This window comes from Xiphias gladius, chromosome 13, assembly GCF_016859285.1.
Source record: "Xiphias gladius isolate SHS-SW01 ecotype Sanya breed wild chromosome 13, ASM1685928v1, whole genome shotgun sequence".
Classification (NCBI taxonomy): Eukaryota; Metazoa; Chordata; class Actinopteri; order Istiophoriformes; family Xiphiidae; genus Xiphias; species Xiphias gladius.
The window spans coordinates 7500003-7522616 of record NC_053412.1 but is presented as its reverse complement, the minus strand read 5'-3'; the positions used below and the strand labels follow the sequence as shown (position 1 = coordinate 7522616).

The window sequence follows — 22614 nt, the reverse complement described above, 5'->3', positions numbered from 1 at the left end:
ATGAAACAATAGTAGTATGTAATATGCAACAATTGGTATGTTTGGAAATTTGTTGTGGGTTGTGTGTGTGTTGCAGATTTCCACAGTAGCAGGGAGGGGGCAGAGGAAAGAGGTGTGGTATAATCACTCAAGAAACTTGGACAGGTGTGTCTGTGTGCGCGCACGAGAGAGATAGACAGGGAACGTTTGGAAAAACAAATGAGGAGAGCGGGATGAGGTGGGCGATACTCTTCTCTCTAGCTGTGGAGATGAAGAGTGTAAGGGAGGTAGAGGAGAGCGGACAGAGGGACAGGATGAAGGAATGTGCAGAACAACAGGAATATGGAGGAGAGAGGTTTGTCTGCATCTCACTGGAGGAGATGGAGAGCTACTACAGATACACCCAGTGCTGCCGACAGCTACATAGTGAGTTATGCAGGGAAGTGTGTGTGTGTGGTTTGTGTAGTGTGTAATCATAATCTTTTTATTTGATCTAAAATATACAAATGAACAAAGATTGCTGCTTTTCTGTAAATGCTGCTTTCACTCTGAGCTGTGGTTGTTTGCCACATAATGATCACATGCATTTTTTTTGTTCTCTACAAGCCTCTGTTCCATTAATTTTTTTTTTTTTTTTTTTTTTTCCAGCAGTCTCTCTGAAAAACTGAGTCATTCTTCTCTGGATTTTGGTTCAAAATCTTGGCGGAATGGATTCCTGCTATTTGCTAACACAATCTTTTTAGATTAAATAACTGCAATTCCCATCAAGTTGTAGTCCTTTCCAAATTTTGCCCTGGGTCTTGAGATTCTTTTTAATATGCAGTCAACCGTCTTATGAAAATTCCTCCATGCCTACGCACAACAGCAGCAACATATACCCTCAGAACCTTCAGAAAGCATGAATTCCCATTTGTTTCTTTTAACAGTACGTCTCTGGTGTCACGCCTCTTCTCATGAAGAAATGGCATTGATAACAGCTGTGCTTGTGTACCTGTATGTGTACATGTGCTAAAAGAGAAACTTGAATCACAAAGAAGTAACTCCAGTCAAAGTGAAAATAAAATAATCATTGACCTTGGAATTACTGTGCTTGCAAAGTCAGCGAGGTAACTATGGTATACATCATCTTGTTATGGCTACGTTGCGTTGAAAGGTGTAATGTTAAATAGCTCTTCCTTGGTGTTTGACATGAGCTATGTGCTATCAGTGATGCACAGCTGCTGATTTTCGTGCCATGGAGGATATAAAGCTGCACAGGAAAACAAAATGACGTTATTTCTGCCCCCGATAATTGTCTCTTGTCCTATCACAGGAGACCAATATGGGGAAAGAGCAATACAGTACCACTGCTACATCCTTATTTACTCAAGGTGGTTCAATAAAAAGCGGCACGATTACCTGACAGACTGTGTGCGTGTGAGATAGGTAAAGGAGGTGAAGTGTGTGTGTGTGTGTGTGTGTGTGTGTGTGTGTGTGTGTGTGTGTGTGTGTGTGTGTGTGTGTGTGTGTGTGTGTGTGTGTGTGTGTGTGTGTCTTTGTTAACAAAAGACTGCTAAGTGTTTGTACACCATTGATCACACAGACCATATGCATTTGGGAACTGTGGCAGTGTTTCCTTGATGAATTTCAGATTGATGTGCCTGTCAGTGATGGTTCAGGTTTATTCTGGTCCATTTCCTGTGGGCTTTGGTCTCTATTTAGAGATGATATGTGTATTCTTAGTAAAAGCTATTCTAAAAACGCTGTGTCACGGAGACAGGTGCCGAGTCTTTGCTCTTGATCTTATTTTCCTGCTTGCTGTTGTTATATCAACTCATATTTCCAACATCTGTTTGTTTTAGGATGTCGAATGTTGATGCCAAAACGTGACGTGCGATATTTTTATATTTAGTTTTTGGGAAAAAACATTTCCCTTGAGGCACCACCCAAAACCCTTTGGCTTTATGATGGTCAGCAGTCTTCTTTATAACTTCCTTGGGTGTTTTCCTGAATGATGATCCATCGTGACTGATGTCTTCCCGCTCCAACTTCCTCTTTCATGGGTAATCAAATGACTTGTTTGACACCTTGTGACCTCTTAAATTACAACCCCTGGTCTTCATGAGTTGTGAGTGACCCTGATCCTTCCCACACTCCTCCTCATCAAGTTTATTGTCATAATTCCGGCCCTTGTGTCAAGGAAATACATGTCCTATTTAAGAAAATTTCAGTCTCTTCAGTAGTTTCTGCAGTATTTTTCTGTGCACTGCACTAATAATAGGTTACAGTGTTTTAATGACTCAAGTTAGTTATTTTGTGGTAGATCCGGGGTCCAATGGTTTACACTAATCAAAGTGTCAGACTTATGTCAGGCTTAATATAGCCGACACAGTTCAATTTAAAAAATGTCATGATTGGCCCTGATATTGATCCTGCTATCTGGCTCAAGACATTCTTACGCCCTTCATTAGTGGGATTCAATATTTTCTATGTCCACCTTTATTTTGGATGACAGATTGGATCCTCTGGGCATGGATGATACCAGTCTTACACATATCTGTAGAGAAATGTCCTGCCATCCTTTGAAGATGATTCTTTTCAGCTGCTCTTTGCTGGCAGGGTTTTTTTGCTCTACCTTCTGCTTTAGAATACTCTAGAGGTCTTCTGTTGGATTCTAGTCAGGGGGCATACTTGGTCAGGTGATAGTTTTAAATTTTTCTCTTCTTTAAAAACTCTTGTGGGATTTTTTTTTAATTTTATTTGTTTTTTTTCTCCACTGTGTTAGGGATCGTTGTCATGCTGTAAAACTCCTCTCCTGTCAGGCTTCCTGAGACTGGGAGACATCTTTTCATAAACGCCAGATATTTGAATATTAAATTTTCTCTACATTTAGTCAAGGTGTTAACTACTCTTCTGTCATTGTCTCCTCGGGCTATCAGTACATCGTTCAGTAAGAAGTTGACAATTATTTTATGACTCAGTAATTCTTGTGATTTAAACTCATAGGACCTCTCAGTCCAACTCCACGTGAGTCAGATTTGAGCCTTCATTGTAGTTTGTACAGCATGTGCTTAAGATACACAGCTTTTTCAGTGCAGGTGGGGATGTCATTAGAGCATCCCGGCGGTATTGAATTTGTTTTATTGGGTTTTACTAGGACATGGTGGATTAATGACTGACTGTCAACAAGGGCTTGGCACTCTGTCATAGGAAACCTGGATGAGGGTTGCATCTTGTAAAATAATAAAAGACTTGTGACAATTCTGTCACGTCTGAAGTATGAGTTTTAATGGAGTCATTTTTTGATTGGCTGGGATATTTTTAAGAAAAACTTATGCAAGTGCAAAGAGAGTTATGAACAGATGATCAGAGGCTATAATCAGTGTCTTCTGTGTCCTATTTAGCAAAAGCCCTTTTTGGTTGCTTCATTGGGTCTAAATTCAGTGCATAATATTGTTTCCCATTTTCTTTTCTTCAGGGTTATTTTCTTCTCTTATTTTCTTATTACCTACAGTAAAATCTAATGTGGCCAAAGTCCTGACAGAACCAACTCTAAGGAGAAGTACAAAGTAAAAGGGTGCCACTTGGATACTTTTACTGTGAAGCAGCTGCTTTATGTGGAGGTTTGCGCTGATAATAAATTCACTAAAGTGGAGATGCTGGAATTGATTTGGCGAACTGACTAATCGTTTTTAATACGTCTACAAAAATATGTCTAAAAATGTTGTTGATATGAGTCGACATTTGATTTATGTTCAAGCACAGACCTTTTTGAAAGTCCTATGTTTACTACTATACATTATTTTCATATTTAGTTTCCATATAATCTAGATACATCTTCCCAAGATTACTCCAAAGAAAGATTGGAATGCTCCTCCCCACTCCTGCCATTTGCATATATTAGGCCAATAGTGCAATTATTATCAAAATAAGCTATTGCCATCCACTTCAAATATGAAAGAGGTTCCTTAATCATTCCATTAGACCGTTTTTTCGTGAATGAGGAATCTGTAAAACCGTCCTCAGCCTGACCTTAATCAGCTGCTAACCCACTCATCAGTTTTTTTTATCATTCTTCGATGCTTTCAGATACTTTTCTACCCTAAAAAAAAAAATGGGAGAAATGCTCAAAAATCTCTGAACAATTTGCAAAAATTAACCAAATACTATACAAACTATTTAGAATTAAGATTCCTGAATTGTGGTGCATCATTTTGACAGAAATTCAACACATCCACCGATTTGTGAATGAAAACACAAAAAGAATTCATTGAAAGTTGTATAGTACTGTAAAAGTTAACTCACACACAGAGGTGTGGATAAAGTAACAGTGTAAGAACTAGATCTTATTTCTGTGTTGAGTGTCCCATTGTCTCCACATAGCAACAGTCAGTTTTTATTCCAAACTTTATTAGATAATTCAGATTATGTAATCCCTGAGAGTCAGGCTCTGTAGTTAATTAGCAGTTTCTCTGTGCATGTTCTACATCTTTTAGTCTTGTCAGATCAGGTCGGCTTCAGCTTGTCGTAATGAGGGCTATCGAGAGCTGTGTTTAGTGGAGCTCCCGTTTCTGAAATGTTATCGATGCAACGGATGGGTAATAATCAATATACTTTAAATGATGGCCTAAACGCTAAGACCCAGGTTGAATTTTCCTAAACGAAAAAATTCACACCGTCTCAGTACAGTAGTGATTATTTTTTCTCTGGCCAGAGAGACATTTCTGTAAATGAAACTTACCTAACCCAGCTTTAACTCAAAGTGTATGTGACGTATCAAAAAGTAAACGTCAAGTTTGTCAAGACTTCACAAGAAAATTGGCCAAATGACTGCAACCTACTGTATCTCCTCATCTATAAAATGGGATTCAGAGTATGACAGAGAAAGAGTCCTGTAGACATTTGAATGTTTTCATTTTGCCAAAAAGAAAATGAAATGAAGCAAATTGGGAGAAGATGGTTCATAATACCTTGTGAATTTTCTTTATTTCTCAAAATAGATTTGACTTTTATGCTTGATGTCTTTCTGCTCTCAGTTCTCTTTTTATGTCCTGCTTTATCACTCATTCATCGTATCTTTTAGACATACCGACTGTTTTTGAAGCCCATAGAGTGGGCGTTCTGTAATACAATTTCATTGATAACAAACGAAAGGCCAGTCAAGTATTAACTGATATGTTGTTACGGCTGTGATTCAAATTTGCCATTCACTCACACCTTTCTTTATCCTCCTACTTATCCCCTGCTTCTCGTTTCGTTTCTGTGAGTCGCTTGTCAGTTGGTGTCTTCCTGTTTATGCGCCAGCCGGCCAATACTGTTTGATCCTGGAGCGGAAGGAGTCAATAGTGTTTCGTCTTGGCTGACACAGACGCGAGGGGAAAATCTCAAATAAATAATTCAGCTGGGAGTTATTCTAGCTGTGGTCTGCACCACATCCCACACACAGGCACAAACAGGTCTCCTTTACATCCCGTATACACACACCGAAGTCTGCTCTGCATCCCATGTAAACACACACAGATGACCATTTACACATCATTAAATATATTTAACTCAGAGTAGATTTTAGAGGCTTTGCATGTGGCATGTTAGATGATGCACCGACACACACCTACCCACTTCTGTTCTGTTAAATTCTTTTTCAGGCTGCTCCTCAGTTTAAGTTGAAAAAAATCAACTCCTGAAAATAACCCTGAAGTAAATTTAATATGTGCTGCTGTATTATGACAACCCTTTCATAAAAGAAGCTCAAAGCTCGCGTCATAATAAAGTTCATCATGTGGCGGATTTCAGACGTTGAAGGGGTTTCAGTCATGAGTAGAAATTTTTGTATAAACTGATAAATTCCAATTGCGTGGATCAAATGTCAGGAGTAGATTGAAGTTGGAAATGAGCTGTGGTGAGGTCAGCAGTTGTAATAATTCTTCTCTACTATTGAATAGGTCATCGCAATACTATATGAAAATATAGTATTATTAAAATATAAAAATGTAGGGGGCATGCATAAATGGACAGTAACTTCAGAAAAGATATGCAAATACAATACTTTAAGGATAATTCTGGTTTACAACTTGGGTTTTATTTTCATAGTTTATCATCCATTTCTTTCAATTATGTCAACATTGTCACCAAAGTAATTACTTAGACCTGGGAACACAGTGACATTGCTACAACAAAGTCAGACAGAGCAAGAATCACGAGCAGTGATCAGACAGGTTTTAAACAAGCCAACAATTGAGCCAGATTATCGAAACCACTTTATTTGATGGTCTAATTTAAATTGAATGCCAGAAATGTTGTGGTTTTTTTGAAGAGCTGACGTGCACGCTGAGAAATAGGATAGTGCCCTACCCTGAGGCAGCCTCCAGTGTCCTGGCTTACAGGGAAAACAGTAACAGAGTGGGTTTTGACACATTTCAGATGCTGTCAGATTGTAATAAACCAGAATGATCCTTAAATATTACAACTTAAATTAGTAAAAGAAAATGAAAGTGTTTTAAGAAGTTATTACAACCACCATTAATTTCTCTCTTAAGTGAAAAGAACAAAACTGAACTGAAAAATACGCAAAATGTGAGTATTCAGGGTAGAACAGTAAGTGGGCGATCAGTGGGTGAAACCCGTTGCTGTCAAAGCTCCTGGAGGATAAAACACTAGAGTCAGGAAATAACCCATTATAAACCCTTTGCATTTTCCTGTCCCACAGCCAACACGCTCTATCATCTAAATCTGAGGTTAGGTAAACACACACGCACACACACACACACACATACACACACACACACACACACACAAACAAACGTAGGCCTGTGTTTTGAAGCAGCTCTTGGCATGTATAGTAATTGCAAAGAACCTCCATTGTGACATTCAGATGTTTTTAAATCCTGTTGGCTCAAATGCCCTTGAATCCCTCCATAAATTGATAATCTGATCTCAGACCAGCTTCAGAGATTCATCTTTAATTTAGCCTTAATCTAATTCTTAATCTCACACATCCCTTGTTTTTCATCTCCTCGTACCCAGGCTCTATAGTTTCTACCACCATTACCCTGAGACATTTCTATAAGACGAACTGATCTTCATAATGATACACTGTAGGTAGTGATTGAGCACTAAATTTATCATATTATTACATAATGGTCATTACAAGTAAAACCATTGTTAATGTTAAAGTTAATGAAATGACTGTTGTGTTCTCTGTGTGGAGACTCTAAAGATGGCTGAACGGGAATTCAAGAGACCACTGAGACAGGTTGAGTAAGGGGTTTCCCTGCATGTGCATGTGTGTCCATGCATGTGAGCATGGATTATCCCCTTTGTGCTGGGCAGCAGTAAGTCATAGAAGAGGTCTGTGGCTGAATCTGACTCTACTCAGTTGAAAACCAGCTTCTTTTTTAGGCGTCTAACTAAAATGGCTTATGACACCAAAAAGGACCGCCTTTAATTAAAAAAAAAAGAAAAAACAACACAACTTTATGTAACACCATTTTAAATGCATGTTTTAGCATGACTTAATAGCGTATATACATTAAATTCAGTGAGGTTTTACAAACTCGAATCTTTCTATTTGCCATTAAAAGCAGAGTTGCCCTAAAGAGGAAGAGAAGGGAAATTGATGAAAAGGCTACTCCAGCAATTTAGTCTTATACTTTCATAAAATGGCGGAACTTGTCTGGGACAAAACAAAAACAGTGGTCAAAATGAAAGTACCAGGCCCGAGATATGCTGCCTCAAGTCCCTTGTATCGGTCAAGCACAAAAAAGGCTGCATCCTACAATTCCCACAAAGCCAGTCAGTAGTTTATTAGAGACCCTCCCTGCCTGGGAACTCCATGCTCCCAATCTGTAATGCAGGCTTTCTGTTAATAAATTTAGGCTCCAAGTCCGTGCTGAAATAATCCTGGTGACATCATCACGGTTAAAGTAAAATTGGTGCAGTGCCCCTTTTTAAAACTTTAATTTCTCTTAAGTGACTTGCTAATTTTATAGCACACCGGCCAGGCTAAATATTATTCTTACACGACCATCCTTGGAGGTTACTTTGTCTAGAAGAGCTTGCTAGTGTTTTAAATGTCAAAGTATGTGACACATACCAGTGACAGCTGTTAATTGGAATATGTTACTGACGGCTTCATAAATCCCATAGATTTCTTTATTTTTTAAAGCTAATGATCAGAGGGAAGAATGTTGCTAAATAATTACTTTGGATTTTGACACTGCTTTTCCACATGTAACTTCTCATGTATTCCAATCACGTCAGCCCTTTTCAGTTTTACAGATTTTTTTTTTTTTTTTTTTTTTTTTTAAATTGGCTACAATGATTGAGTTACATTATTAAAGTCCTCTGCTTACATACAGTACATCTGTCCAGGCTTGTAGTGAAAAAATATAATAGGAAACTTCAGGGAAACTAGGTTGATCAGCAGTAATATGATACAACAGGAGAAATGGTCAAAAACTTAAACCAGTAACTGTATACTGTAAGTGTGCCATCATCTGTATGCGTTGTTGGTCAGAGGGAGGGATGTGAGGAGTCATTGTATTCCTTGTTGATGTGAAAGAGAGTGGGCTCGCTGGTGAATACACAGAAGCAACAGAATGACAGTTTAAAATGTTTGTTTTGCTCAGCAAGGCAGCATTTTATGAATTGACTTCCCGAGGGTCCATTCACATTTTCACCAGTCCAACTTCTCCCCACTTCTGTGTGTGGCACACTGGGTCCCCCTGCTGTCTTTACTGGCATTGTGTGTGTGTGAATGTGTGTGTGTGTGTGTGTGTGTGTGTGTGTGTGTGTGGTGTGTGTTTGTGTGTTGTGTGTGTGTCTGTGAGAGAGTGTGAGGAAAGCCGAGGAAAACAACTCTGTTCCCTCTGGCAGTAACATGAGTCTTGTATTTGGACTGTGTAGAGTAGACACATTAGAAATCATGTTTAATTTACATTAGCCTAATGTTGGTTGGAATCTGGGATATCTGACTCTTAAAGGTTAGCTGCAAAAAAAAACAACCTTTTGCATTCATTCACTGAACTCAGAAGATAAAAAAATAAACAAAAATGAACTTTTGTTTTTTGTTTTTTCATTAAAAGTGTTATGAATATTAGTCTTTCATGTCTCAGCAAGTAGGTTATATAATCCACAATTGCGAAATGCATCAAGGCTAATGGAAGGTAGGAAAATGCATACATGAACCTGAAAAACTAAACTAGCAACATGTAAAGTGCACAGTTTGTGTGGGTTGTAAGGCTGAGTTCCTAAAGTTGAGAGAATAATTCCCCCTCATGACAAAAACACTGTAAAATGCTTTACACATTAATGTAGATTAATATCGTTTAATAGTTTGAAATCTACCAGTTTGTTCCATTACTGGCAGTATCAGGATGAAAATTTAGCAATATAGTGATTTACTAACATGGAATTTCTCGATTCTGATGGACACATGTACAAGCAGATCTAAGCAGCACATCCACATCTGTCCATAACTCCCACCCAAAAAGAGATTTTACAGTTGATATAGCAAATCTAACCATATATTGTTCTTTTAAGATATATTAATTTGCTTTTTATATACCCTAACCCTCTATCGCTACTGTATTTTTACATCTGTGTAGGATTTTTTTTAATGTAAATTTACAATGCATATACATGCAAATGTGTGTGTATAATGCAGGCCTCAGTTACGAGGCTGAAAAGAAATACATCCACCAGAAAACTGTAAACGGACTTTTAATAACAAATTGGTAACAGCCAATCGATCCTTTGATCGCAGCCAGTGATGACAGTATTTATTGAAGATCAATCTAATTGATCAATCAATTGGCTGTAGAACCACATTGGACACTTATGACAGTAATAAACCATTAACACATGTGGAAGGGGGAAATAGTACTGTACATTTTTGTTATACTCAAGAAATTTGATAATCGTTGATTTGAAGTGTTAAACGCACGAAGGACATAATCGCAACCTTTTCTTGCAGTAACATAATGGTGTCTGGTTAAATTTTCAAAGACTCTATCTGGATAATGATAGGCTGATGGGGTTTTTAACTGCAGTTACTCTGGCTTCTATTAGTATTATAATAAACTTAGTCTTGGGGAGTCATGTGTGAATAAAAGAATTACACTTTGAAAGAGGAACTTTAATCAGTCCTACGGCTTTTTGTGCGTTTGCGCTTGTTTTTGATTCAGGTTTTTAGAGACGCACGTATTCTGTTACATGTAATTATTATCTATCTGTCTGTGTGAAACAGTGTGAAATGTGAAACTGGGGGCGGACCATCTTAAACTCCGCCTCGCTGGCTCACTCAAACCGGGAGGGGGGAGGTGTGTTTGTGTGTGTGTGTGTGTGTGTGTGTGTGTGTGAGTGCGGGTGGGCTGCTCCGTGCAGTGACAGCTCAGTAAGCCGCTGAAGTCCTTGGCCGTGGCGGAATGGACAGCCTGAACTTCCATCGCGATGTCCGCTGACAGAATATGAGGCCGTGTGAGAATGTGTTGTAACTGTGTGTGGGTGTGTGCACATGTGTAAGAGGGGGGCATACATGTTCGCCAAAGCACGATGGCTCTGAACCGAGTGTCTCAACTCTGCCACGATATCACCAGGCTGTGGCTGCAGCTGAAGATGATGACAGGTACAGTGTGTGTGTGTCTGTGTGTGTGTGTGTGTGTGTGTGTGCCTCTGAGGTAATTGAAAGAGGTATACCTACACCTGTTAATTTAATATTAGAGTGTGCGTGAGTAAGTTTTACAGAGAGAGATAAGACTATGAGAATTCTGCAGGTGCTTTCCTGAATGGTAATTTGATATAGATACCTTTTGTCATGATGGTGAATCAGGGCTGCGCTCGAGTACGCTTACAGGTAGAGTGCTCCCGAGCAATGTTTTTATGAGTTTGTATCATTCAAGCACACAAGGATGCACATTTAAAAAAAAAAAAAAAAAAAAAAACCCCAACTCACACTGTGTTTTGGTGAGAAACACTGATTGTTGATATAGATTTGGTTTGTTCACAAGAAAACTCCACAGGGTACCTTTAAGTCGAGTCAGAGACAAGTCCAAATCCAAAGAAACTAAACAGTGCCCATTCAATTTTCATCATACTTACATTTAGTTTAAGATTTTGCTAACTTCTAAAATCGCCCATGTGTTAAAATTGTTGATTAAAATTGTGATTAAAACCCTGAAAAAATTAAATTACCTATGAAATATTCTCCCACGTTTCAAGCTACGTTTGTCTATAAAACTTAGTCTCTAAAATGAGGATGATTGCTTTTTACGTGGCATTGAATGAACCATGCATGTGATATTAAAGACGTGTAAAATTCTTATTAGGGGACTGACAGCTGACTGACCTGTCTAGTCTTCTCCAAGAAAAGGATTTAAAAAAAGAAAGCCACTGCATGTGGTCGAGATCAAAGATTGTAACAAGGTCGTTGGCTGAGACTGTGGTAGGTAAAAACACACACAAGACCAACAAGTCTGAGATAACAGGGAAAAATGTCTTGAAACTGGACCCAAGACTTGAGAAATAAGAGTAAGAGATTATTATATATGGCCGTTATCATCATCTGATTTTAGTTTCACATATCGCAGATACATTGGTATCATAAGTAACAAGAGATTGCAGTATAGAAATTCCAAATAAGCAATTTAGAAACAGTGTCATCGTTACAGAAGTTTATTTTTCGACTGTGAAATGTCCCCGCTTAGTGCATCTTGGTCCGAATTCTTTAAAAAATAAATAAATAAATAAATAATTCAAAGGCTCTCTATCAAAAAATGTGTTTGTCTAAACAAGAGAATGCTGAGGCCAAGAGGTCAGAAATGTCACTGAGAAGTATCTTCTAGGGACGATGAATATCCATACAAAATATTGCAATCTGGCCAGTAGTTGGAAAAAAATGTTGGACAAAATATTGAACGGGGCTATAATAAACTATCATAGCAGACACAAACATACCGAATTCAGCATCGCTGTGTAACAAATCCTCCCCTGTTAAAAGCACTTTATAAATAAATGTAATAAGCAGTTTACAAATGAGTGTAAACAGCTTTATGAATGATGTAAATGAATGGACATGACCTGACTTTGTTATCCACATTGATTTTTGTCTCATTGCACAAAGATGCTTCGACTGCTGCGGGCATTACTATCCATCAGACGGTTACATAATCCAATCTAAAGTGGACTTTTCCTGAGGTCGTAACTGTGTGTTGAAGTGAGACGTGCGTTAACGTGAGGCTCGGCAATCCCCTACTCCGTGCAGTACACATCAGCGCACACTGTGAGCATGTGAATCGCATTCATCCCGTTGACGCTGTGTGTTTCCTCTCGTCAGTTGGGAGCAAACGTTGGGACAAAACCCTTTTGAGCGTTTGAATGTCAACATCTCCTCCCCCTTATTTCCTCTCTCAGTTGTGTTTGTGTCTGTGAGTTCATTGGTTGACTTTCTCGTTAATTCTTCTTTTTTTTTTTTTTAGTGTGCGCTGCTGTGCAGTAATTGCAAACCTGTGAACCAGAGTGTTGATGATAATAGAGATTTTGTAAGGCTTTTCATGGCTCTGTCTGGGCTTCTTCAGGTGTGTGTACAGAGCGCTGTGTTTTTTGTTTTGTGTTGCTGTGCGGAGAGACTGAGCATGTTTGCTCTGCTTGCAGATGGATTTGAGATTATTTTATGAGCCCATAAAGCCTGGTCACACACACAGACACACACTCACAAACACACACAGGTAGTTAGTGCCGAGGTATCGACCTTTCGGAGCGTTGCTTTTTGCCAAGTCAAGATTAGAAGTTGACAAGTCTCAGCTAAGCTCCCATAAGGCAGTCTGGAACGTGGGTATGTGTGCGTGCAAGCTCAGAAGAAGGGGAAGCATTTATTTGCTTTAAAAGTACCTGTTTGTATTGGATTTAGCAGCAGCAGCAGCAGCAGCTGGTTTGATGTACTGTACCTTTCAGTCAGTTTGTTTTATCCTCAGGAGCCATTCATAACAAATAGCCGGTAATTACAGAAGAGCTACGGTACATCAACACAACGAGACACTGTAAGCAAGAGAACATAATCAATAAAGTCAGTACAGAGCTAAATTAGATTAAATGGATGGGATGAATCTTTAATGATCTCTAAGGGAGGATAGATTGAATGCAACAACAAAATTCAACAAATCAAACATATTGAGTCCTAAAGAAGCAACGTATTTATCAGCCTACAGCTCCTCTCTAGAGACTCCTCACTGTGTTGTAGGGCTCAGTGGATATAACCTGAAGTCCCGAAATAACCTGAAATAGATATGAAGGGCTCATTCGAAGCAAATGCAAACACAACGACTCTTAGTTTCAGTTTATTATGAACTAATGAAAACATAATTGTGAATTTTATATTCAATTTCTGCCAATAGAGCCCCCTAAAACCTACATACTTGTTCTTTAAATGGGTAGCAATTTAGAATTGCTCTAGGGGGCTTGTGAGACTGGGTCCTACACTTCCCATGATGCAACCCCAAAAGCATTTTTTTCATTTGTCCCTCCCTGCCTGGCAAACCTTACGACTCGTCAAAATGAACCTGCACTATGAAATTGGTGGGGTGCTCCTTTAACACTGGTCAAAATCAGTACAGTAGTGCAGTATACACATTGTGAAAACCTGCTGTCCTATGTCAAAGTAAAGGTAAAAATTAACTCCATGACTCAGATGAAAGAAAACCAAAATCACTCTGAAAAGCTGTACTTCCTGCCCTGGGGCAATGTGCAACAATTCAGACCTTTCTTTCCAGCATGACCCTATAAGCTCTGAAAAGAGGGTTCACTTTCTGTTGAGGATTGCTGACCTTTTGATTTTGACCTACTCAACTTCACCCCAGTTACACCGGTTATCGACTGATTTAGGATCAAATTTCTGGGCCGGCGGGAGTTTTGTCTAACTGGATATGCACCGCGAAAGTTAAACATCGTTCGTAATCACATGCACATTACGCTAACGCTCTATGCAAGAAGCCTAAGACTATTATATTTTTGAGACTATTGTAAGAGAGAGGTCTTGCCTCCAGGGTATGATGTCATTGTGTGAAAGAGTAGTGTCTGGTTTTTCCTACAGCTGGAAGTTTCTTTTAGAGCGAGTAAAAACACAGTCATCCTGGATTCTTTACTTATTGGCTACCTCCCTCTCTTTCTCTCTGTGCATGTCATTTTCCTTTTTTCTCTCCCCACTATGTCTATCTCAGTTTTCATGTTCTTTGTTCTGTGTAGTTGACTAGTAGCTATGGCCAGAGGCAGCTTTTTAAAAAAAAAAAAAAAGGCTGCGGTTATATCTGCTGGTCTTACTCTCCGAGAGAGAGGAAGGGAGGAGGACCTGGATTTAAACCCACAAGACTGTGAGTGCATGATTTGTAGTTTTGTGAGTCAGTGAGCGCCACAGATCCTGCGACAAGCTCGCAGTGTGTTTAGGAGTTACTTGATTCATAAATTCCCGTGAGGGAACGGGTCGGTTCCCTGCGTTCGCCCCTGTTGCAGGTAGAGGTTCAGTGCCAAATCAGTGATCTCCTGGGTGCAGAAAGGTCATAACAGCCACCGGGCCAATCCGATAGCAACCGGATACTCACAACACAGCAGGATCATCCATGTGGGCCTTAAGCATTGTTGGCTCTGGTAATGTGTTGATTTAGACATTTAAATCATTTGTCACTGCCTGCATTTTCTGTGGAAATAGGGAAAGTGTAAACTGATGGTTTATACAGCGTGTGATATTTAGTGTAAATGTTGGAAAGTGCTCATTATTGTTGTGTAGCCACTAGTTGGATATTATTTTGACATTAGCATATAGGAAAGAGCAGTAACGAGCTAACAAGTACAAATCAGTCTCTGATTTTTTTATATTTACTAATTGCAGTTTGAAAAATTCTGTATTTATTCGTTCTTACTCTCAGTAAGTCACGTCGTCGTCATCCCAGATGATGGAATCTCAGCTGATTGGTCATTTTTGCGAGGTGTTTGAATACAGTTTGCATGAGTGCTGAATGGGAACTCGGGCTCCGAGTGGTTGCGTGTCTGTGTGTGTTGTGACGGCAGCACAGACCGAGGGGGGAGAGACAGAGGGACAGTGGTGTGTTGTTTTGCTGAGATGATGATGTGACCGTCTATTCGGTAGAACAGGGCTTACTGCCAGTGACGGGAGTCAAGCCTGAAGCCATTGTTCGGCGGCGGAGCACGTCACTTATACATCAGAATCTAGGGCCTATATATATGTAGGATGAAACTATGCATCTTAGAACGGGGATCATTTCTGGAAAAATTCCATGTAAATAAAAATGAATTAACTTGGAATGTCGTCAGTGACCCCGGGGTGTCCCCTGACTGCACACAGAGAGCCGAAGAAACCAACCAGTCTGGCTTGGCTGCAAGCGACATCAGTAATGTTTTAGACGTTAGTCTGGTTGCTGCTGATCCACACTAATTCAAGCTTTGTGTTTGGGGATGGGCACTACGCACACACATACACACACATATTCCAGGCGAATGTTGGCGGTTTGACCCAGTTGTTGTTTGGCATGGTGTGTCTGTGCCAGCAAGCCCCTGTCGTGTGTGTGTGTGTGTGTGTGTGTGTGCGCGCGCTGTTAGATGTCCAATAGCAGTGGCAGATGGGGCTTTGGTTAACCCTGACTATAATGCCAGATAATAGAGCTCGAATTCCCTCACACAACTGCAGACACACACACACACAGCTGCAGAGCGGCTGGTAAATCCTTGCCGTTCTACATGCAAACACACACACACGCACACATACGGGTGCAACTGGCCATCTCAAAAAGTTGCTCTGCTGGCATTTGATACCAGCACAGCAACTTTCAACCCTCCATCACCTCCTCACCGCACGCAAACACACACACGCGCAAACACAAACACACACACACACACACACACACACACACACACACACACACACACACACACACACACACACATACACATGTCATTTCTCCATCCTAGTGCCTTCAAGTCTACATTCCAAGTCCGTCCTCTCCATTTGGTGCATACCAGAGCAGCAGATGAAGAGCTAAAGGTCTCAGTGACGCCTGAGTGCCGGGCATCTGTCTTAGTGATGGCAGGACCAATATCTAAGCTCACAGGACATGCCACAGATCTCACAGTCTCACAGTCTCCTTAGGAAACTCCTTTTGGAATATTGGGATACATATTAAAAAATAATTATTTTGGTACATAAAGCTGTAGCAGGCAAGTTTATGTACTACAAATGGTATTGGACGTGCACACATCTCTGTAGGTTACGCAGACGTGAGCATGATGACGTTAATATAAACATAACTTTTAAATGTGCAATAAAGGGAAACTTTTACACTTAAAGAAAGCAGCATTAAAAACTAGCACACTGGGGGTTAAAGCTCTAACAGAGATACTAAAGTCACTCAGACAGCACATTAAATATGGCGTGGCGATGAATTTCAAGGTCTTGTATGGTGAACACCAACAACATAAAGAAAGAATTGACATGTTTTAGATTAAGACTGATGTTTGACCTAAAGATGGAGGCATCATTTTCTACTTCTGATCCTGTCAAGAATCCTCGCTAAAACTTACCTATTGAAACTGCTGCTATATTGACAAAAAATATCTTCAGGATGTGAAGTGTTGATGCTGGGATAGAGGGAGCTGAAGCTTGTTTTTAAATTTATGAAAGCGCACCAATTTTTAAAAGCCGTCCTTTCATTGTCTTGTCTAGCTTCATTTAAAATTGGTTTCATTTGAAATCAAACCTCTTTTGTCACTGCTACCTTAGTGCACTATACTACATTTTAATTGAAGAAGGATTAAGGCAATTTGACTTCAGCAACAAATCGTAAAGGGAATGTTTACTGTTATCCGTGGACCATGAAGAGAACCGTCCAATTGCTCAACTCTACTTCATTGTGTGTGTATGTCTGTTTTTGTATGACTGAGGTAATTTCTATGTGTTGGAAGCCTCTGTGTCCAACCATGTCATGCTTGTTTTTGTTTGCATAGTCCTCAGCCAGGGGTCCTGTGTGTGTCAATATGCGTGTGTCCGTGTGCGTTTTGGCGAACATCAGACAGCTCTCCAGCTTCCTGTGGCTTTGCGCTTTGACCAGCCACCAGCACTGGCAGCCTTCAGCCAGCAGAGACCAGCTGGCTCTCGGCTTTGAACTGACAATGTGTGGTTAGCACTGCAAACCTGTAGGAACACGGCCGCAGAACAAAGGAGGAGGAGGCGTGTGTGTGTGTGTGTGCTTTTCTGTCTGTGTGTTTTTTGTGAGTGAGATAGTAATAGACAATGTTCGCTGGGCTTCCATCAGTTGTTCATGCATTGAGTATGTGTAACGGACTGTATCTTTATGAGACTTAATTGGGCTGTTGCCTTTCTTTCACCCGTGACTATTGACATTACCAGAGTGTGTCGTCTTTTTACAAATTGAGTTTTTACAAATTACATTGTAAAGGAGGGTTAGTGGTCATCAAATATGAACACACACATACACACAGTGTTTACAGTATCATTGTAATTGCTCATTCATGTTAACTGTGTAGAGCTGAGATGCTGAGACAGATGAGATGGTCTTGTTCCAAACCAAGACTCTGTTTTGCATTCAACAGAATATTAATACTGGCCTGATGATTTTTTTTATCGGATTGAGTCATTAGTTGAAGCCTAACTTTTGAGAGAGTCTGCAAACCAGATTCCAAGCACCAAGAGTAAACACGCCAACTAAATAATATTTTCAAGCTTGTGGTAAGACAGATATTGCACATGCTGCTTTATTATGCAAGTTAGAGCTTGCACAAAACTTTAAAAAAACATCTCCAAAATACCCTCACAAGGTTGGTGATCACATTCATGCTTACATCAAAAATGAGGGAAATAACGCAGGGACACAACTAATGATTATCTTCAGTCTTGACTAAACTTGACTGCATTTTCTAAATTAATTGTTCTGTCTGGTAATTGACGAAAAAAATGCATCAAAACATCCCATTTGAGAAGCAGGGACCAGTGAATATTTGGTGATTTTGCTTAAAAAAAAATAACCAAAATGATTCATCGTTTTGTCAAAATAATAGCAGAAGAATTTTTCTGTCAGTCAGCCAATTGATTAATCGACTAATTGTTGTAGCCCCAAAATCACAGAGCGCCGATATCCTATGTTGTTGTCGTTCTTTCCTTGAGAAAGTACATTTTTAGGCCATTTTGTTGTACACAGTATACTGTATACTGTAGGTATCTGATGGTGTGTATTTTACAGTCGTGAAGTGTGGTACTTCTCTTGACCCCCCCCCCCCCCAACATGGAGAGAAAACACATCCAAAGTATCGACTAGCACCAGGCCAATACATTAAATATGTAGACGTGTAAAGAAACCCTGTCCTCCATTTCATCCAATTAGACAACAGCACCTCTACGCTCTTTTTTCTTTTTCTTTTTTTCTTTTTTTTCCGCGTGCCTCACCCCCCCCCTTCCCTCCTCCTCCACCCCCTTTTCACCTCTCTAAATCCAGGGCTTATGCTCCCTCACATATATAGACACACACAAACAGGCTTTCAGCTGCAGACTCTCAAGGGTGTGAAATGGCCCAGCTTAGGTCCCTGCAATGTGTTGTCGAATTCCTCTCACACGGTAATGAAATCCTGAAATGATGCATGTAAGGTATCACGTCTGTCACTGCCATGTTAATTATATTAGGACACCTGAGAGCGACTTCGACTAGAAAGTTAATTGAACTCCTTAATAGGAATCCTATTGAACTAAATTGAACCTAAAAAAAAAAATAGAGCTGAATGGTGTAATATTTAGTTTTAATGGGTGATGGGATTGTTGGGTTATGTATCATTTAGCCCCTCAGCTAAGCCCCTGAAAAAAAGATGAATGAATTGGGGTAGGGATGTCAGGGCTTGGGGGAAGGGTACAAGGAGGTCGGGGGACATTCTTTCTAGCCCCCCCCCCCCGTAATCACTATTTGTGTTTTGCTGCATTGCCCCACTTCCAGTGTGATTGTGTGTGTGTGTGTGTGTGTGTGTGTGTGTGTGTGTGTGTGTGTGTGTGTGTGTGTGTGTGTGTGTTGTGTGGTGGGAAAAGTGGTTCACTTGCAGCCGAGCCGCTATAGTTTAATTTCATTCATTCCACTGAGGACAAAGCAGCGAGTTTTAGAGTTTCAGCAGTGAAAAGCAGCCCGACGCCTGAATGTCTGATATGTCTGCACCATTCACCCCCGTAGTGCACAAGCCATGTGCACTGTGCAGTGTGTTTCAGCTTGATGAAGCCGTTGTTTTTTCCACATGTGAACTGGTATCAAATATAAAGTAGCCACTGATGCGAAACAGAATCACTGTCAAACATATGAAAATACGAGAATATACATTTCTATTCTTTTGTTCCTTTCAGGATATTGTTTGCTACCCTTAAATGAAAACAAATGCAGGTAACTTAAACTTCAAGAATTTTAAAAATGTGATGAATTCATTCCCTGTTTCTCCCAACGCCTATGCAATGCCAATGTGCTCTCTCTGTCTGAATGATAATGAAAATGCAGCGTGAGACAGCTGTTATTCAAGCCCACCCTGTCATTTTCCTGGCTGGAGAGAAAAAAAAAACCCCAACAAAAACAACTTTGCTCATACTATCCCTCCCTGATGCTATCACAGCTCCGTTATTGAAACCACAGCTAAATGCTACATGTACTTCTCCTGGGAAAGTCCAAGGGCGTTGGAAAAAATGTAGGAAATAACTAACTAAAGGAGATTAACAAAAAATTCCACCTGTTAGGAAAAAGAAAATGTAAAAGCTTCCATAAACTGGATATTACTATTCGACATATCACTGCTTATGTAAATCAGGCAAATGGGGAAGAGCAGAAAGTAGTGTACTCTTTTATTATTTAGTTTGGTAAAGATTTTAGTTTCAGTTGTAATAGCTTTTAAATGGCGATTACCAAACAGATATATACAGAGTCTCTTGATGTGGCCTGCTGTCGTTTGCCAGGACCAGGTTGCAGGTGTTTGGGGTCATGACTATTGGGTTTAAGTCTGGGGGTCAAACACACACACACACACACACACACACACACACACACACAGATATATACACAGATACAGTAGGGTCAGAGGGTGCTGCACATGTCTGGCTGTGTTCCAGATTTTGAGTCTTAAACAGAGCTTACTGCCTGACATGCTGAACTGACAGCTGGCCCAGTGAGCCCACGACGCACTGAAACACACACCCTGACATATGACAACACGCTTGTTCACACACAGTCTTCCCCATACATATCAGATACACAATAATGTTACAACGTGCTTAAAGTGTTCAGTGCTTCGCTCAAAGGCGCTGTGAAGTTATCCAAATTTCAGAGCACCTCCCCTGTTCTCTTCTTGCTCTTCCTCTCTGGCTCGTGGTGTAGTAGAAGTTAATTATAGCAGAGATGGTGTCTTTGGTTAAATTACAGGCTGTCTTGACGGAGGCTCTGTGGTCTGTTAAAGGTTATTAAAGTGGACCTGCATTAGTGCCACGTTAACCATCTCTTTGAAATGTATCCTTCGTTAAAAATGTGTACCTACTCTTTTTTTTAGACCCTTCCTTTAATCTTTTCTTCTTTTCTTTTCTTTCTTTCCCGCCTATATTTTCTGTATATTCCCTAAAAGATGATGATAATGTATGTTTTTAGTCAGTGTGATATCTGGTCCTGGGTGTTCCTGTCTGTGTGCACAGAGACTGAATGGTTCCTGAGTCGCTGTTCTGACATCTTTATTTTGACATCTGGAGCCATGCCCAGTGATTTATTGGCGTTATTACTGTGTGTGTGTGTGCGATGTGTGTGTGTGTGTGTGTGTGTGTGTGTTTGCCAGTCAATGTTGCAAACCTCCAGTATGATCGATTGCCTCCTGACTGTAGCTGCATCCGTTTTGTGCTACCTGTTTAATCGTTGTAGAGTCATTCTGAAAAAAAAGCTAAGTGTATCCCAAACAACAGCTGCCGGCGTGTGTCCAAGTGTTGACTACACATGAGACGTGAGACCTACAGTACACAGTACGGGTCACTGTCTAGCCAATGGTATGCTGACACACAGTATATAGCATTACTGAGGATATAAGATCTTAATCTGTCGGGGTTCCTCATCATATGGGGCTGCCGCAGAAATCAGTGCCACAGATTACAGAATTCGCAAGAACTTCTCCTAAAAGATCGTAATTATTATTATTTTTTATTTCGTACTGTCTGGGCTGCTTCGGTCTCCCCTTTTGGTTGCTACTCTTCTATTTAACCACAATCTTGCCTGCTGTCACACAGGACATTATAAGCGAGCTGCAGGTAAATCTCAGTACTTCCAGGTCTCTGAGTGCTGACCATGAAAGTGGCACAGAAATTTCCATTACAAGTTGTGTTAATATTGATTTTTACCTAATTGAGACCAAGTCCTTTCTATCCGTAAGCCTAATAATCAAATAGGTGATAAAGGTGATAAAAGGTTTGCCTACCGCTGTCTTACTTTTCATACTTCACTTTTCCCTGATTTTTAACGGGTCAAACCTTGAGACTTCAGTCTCCAGTCCCAGAGCAGTTAAGTCCGAGTGAAATCTCAAGTCCTTGTTTTTGTGAATTAGGTCTGACTTGACCTCTAATTTCAAGTCTTCGGTCCCCATGTCTGGTTACCTACCATTCAAACAACACTAAGAAGTTGGATGGGCAGTAGATTGACCTTAGCTGCCTCTTTTGTGAGTGTTTTCTTCACCGACGGCAGATAATTCTCGATGGCTCCTTTTTGTAAAATCTGAACACTTTGTTTGGTTTGCACTTAGATGGTAATTGATGCCTCCCAGTGCCAGTCCCACCATAGTGCTTGGAAACCATCACGGTGACGCTCTGTCACACATACACACACACACACACACACACACACACTAGGATGACAGAGACATTAACAAAATACTCAGCTCTCATTCACAGATGCACACATGGTATGTACACAATTAGCAGTCCTCTCGGTTGTGTTTGGCATACATGAGTCACACACAGCAGCCAAATGGCTGGGAGAGAATGCTTTTTCTCTATCTCTCTCTTTCTCCATGTCTACATGTCTCAGAGGGCTAAATGAGATTACTGTAATCCAGCTTGACCAGAGAGAAGAGGAAATTCAAATGCTGTTTACTTCATCCCCTGTTAGCGCCTCTACCTCGCTTTCTCCCCTTTCTCCTCTTTGGATTTTCCCCCAACAGTTCCTATTCCACTCTCCTCTCTATTTCCATCTTTCCTCCCTGCTTCCCCCCTTCCACTTGCGGCCTATGTGTAACCACCAGGAACTAATCAGTCCTTGAATCAGTAAATTTCCAATTAATGTTTTTCTATCTAACAGGAAGGCCAGAGAAGGTTGCCAAGGCATCGACTGTTAGCTAGTTGGACATCAATAGGTAGTTAACAAGTTTATATCATATAAACTTGATTGAATTAGAAGTATCAGTGATAAAAAGCTCAGCTGTTTGCTATAAAGACTCACACTGGTCACATTGGAATATTGGCACCCTATCAGAACGTGGCCAGTGAGCCACAGTGCTCCTCACTGTGCGATTCCCGCTACTTCTTCTTCGTCCTTGTCGTCTCATCCGATTTGACAGTGTAACAGTTGCCAGATCTCGTCAGCCAATAGAATAAAC

General features: G+C 40.3%; 1 protein-coding gene across 11 annotated transcripts in view; it reads left to right on the top strand.

The window, feature by feature from the left end:
* Nucleotides 1–22614, top strand: part of mcf2la (mcf.2 cell line derived transforming sequence-like a) — a 55991-nt gene that overhangs the window by 7539 nt on the left and 25838 nt on the right. The window contains exon 1 of one of the 11 annotated variants that reach the window (XM_040142319.1): nucleotides 10526–10582. The exons of the other annotated variants lie outside the window; for them this stretch is intronic. Coding sequence (XP_039998253.1) covers nucleotides 10573–10582 — 10 coding nt within the window. The 5' untranslated portion in view covers nucleotides 10526–10572. Of the gene's footprint in view, nucleotides 1–10525; nucleotides 10583–22614 lie in introns of those variants that run through there. 11 annotated transcript variants of the gene reach the window in all.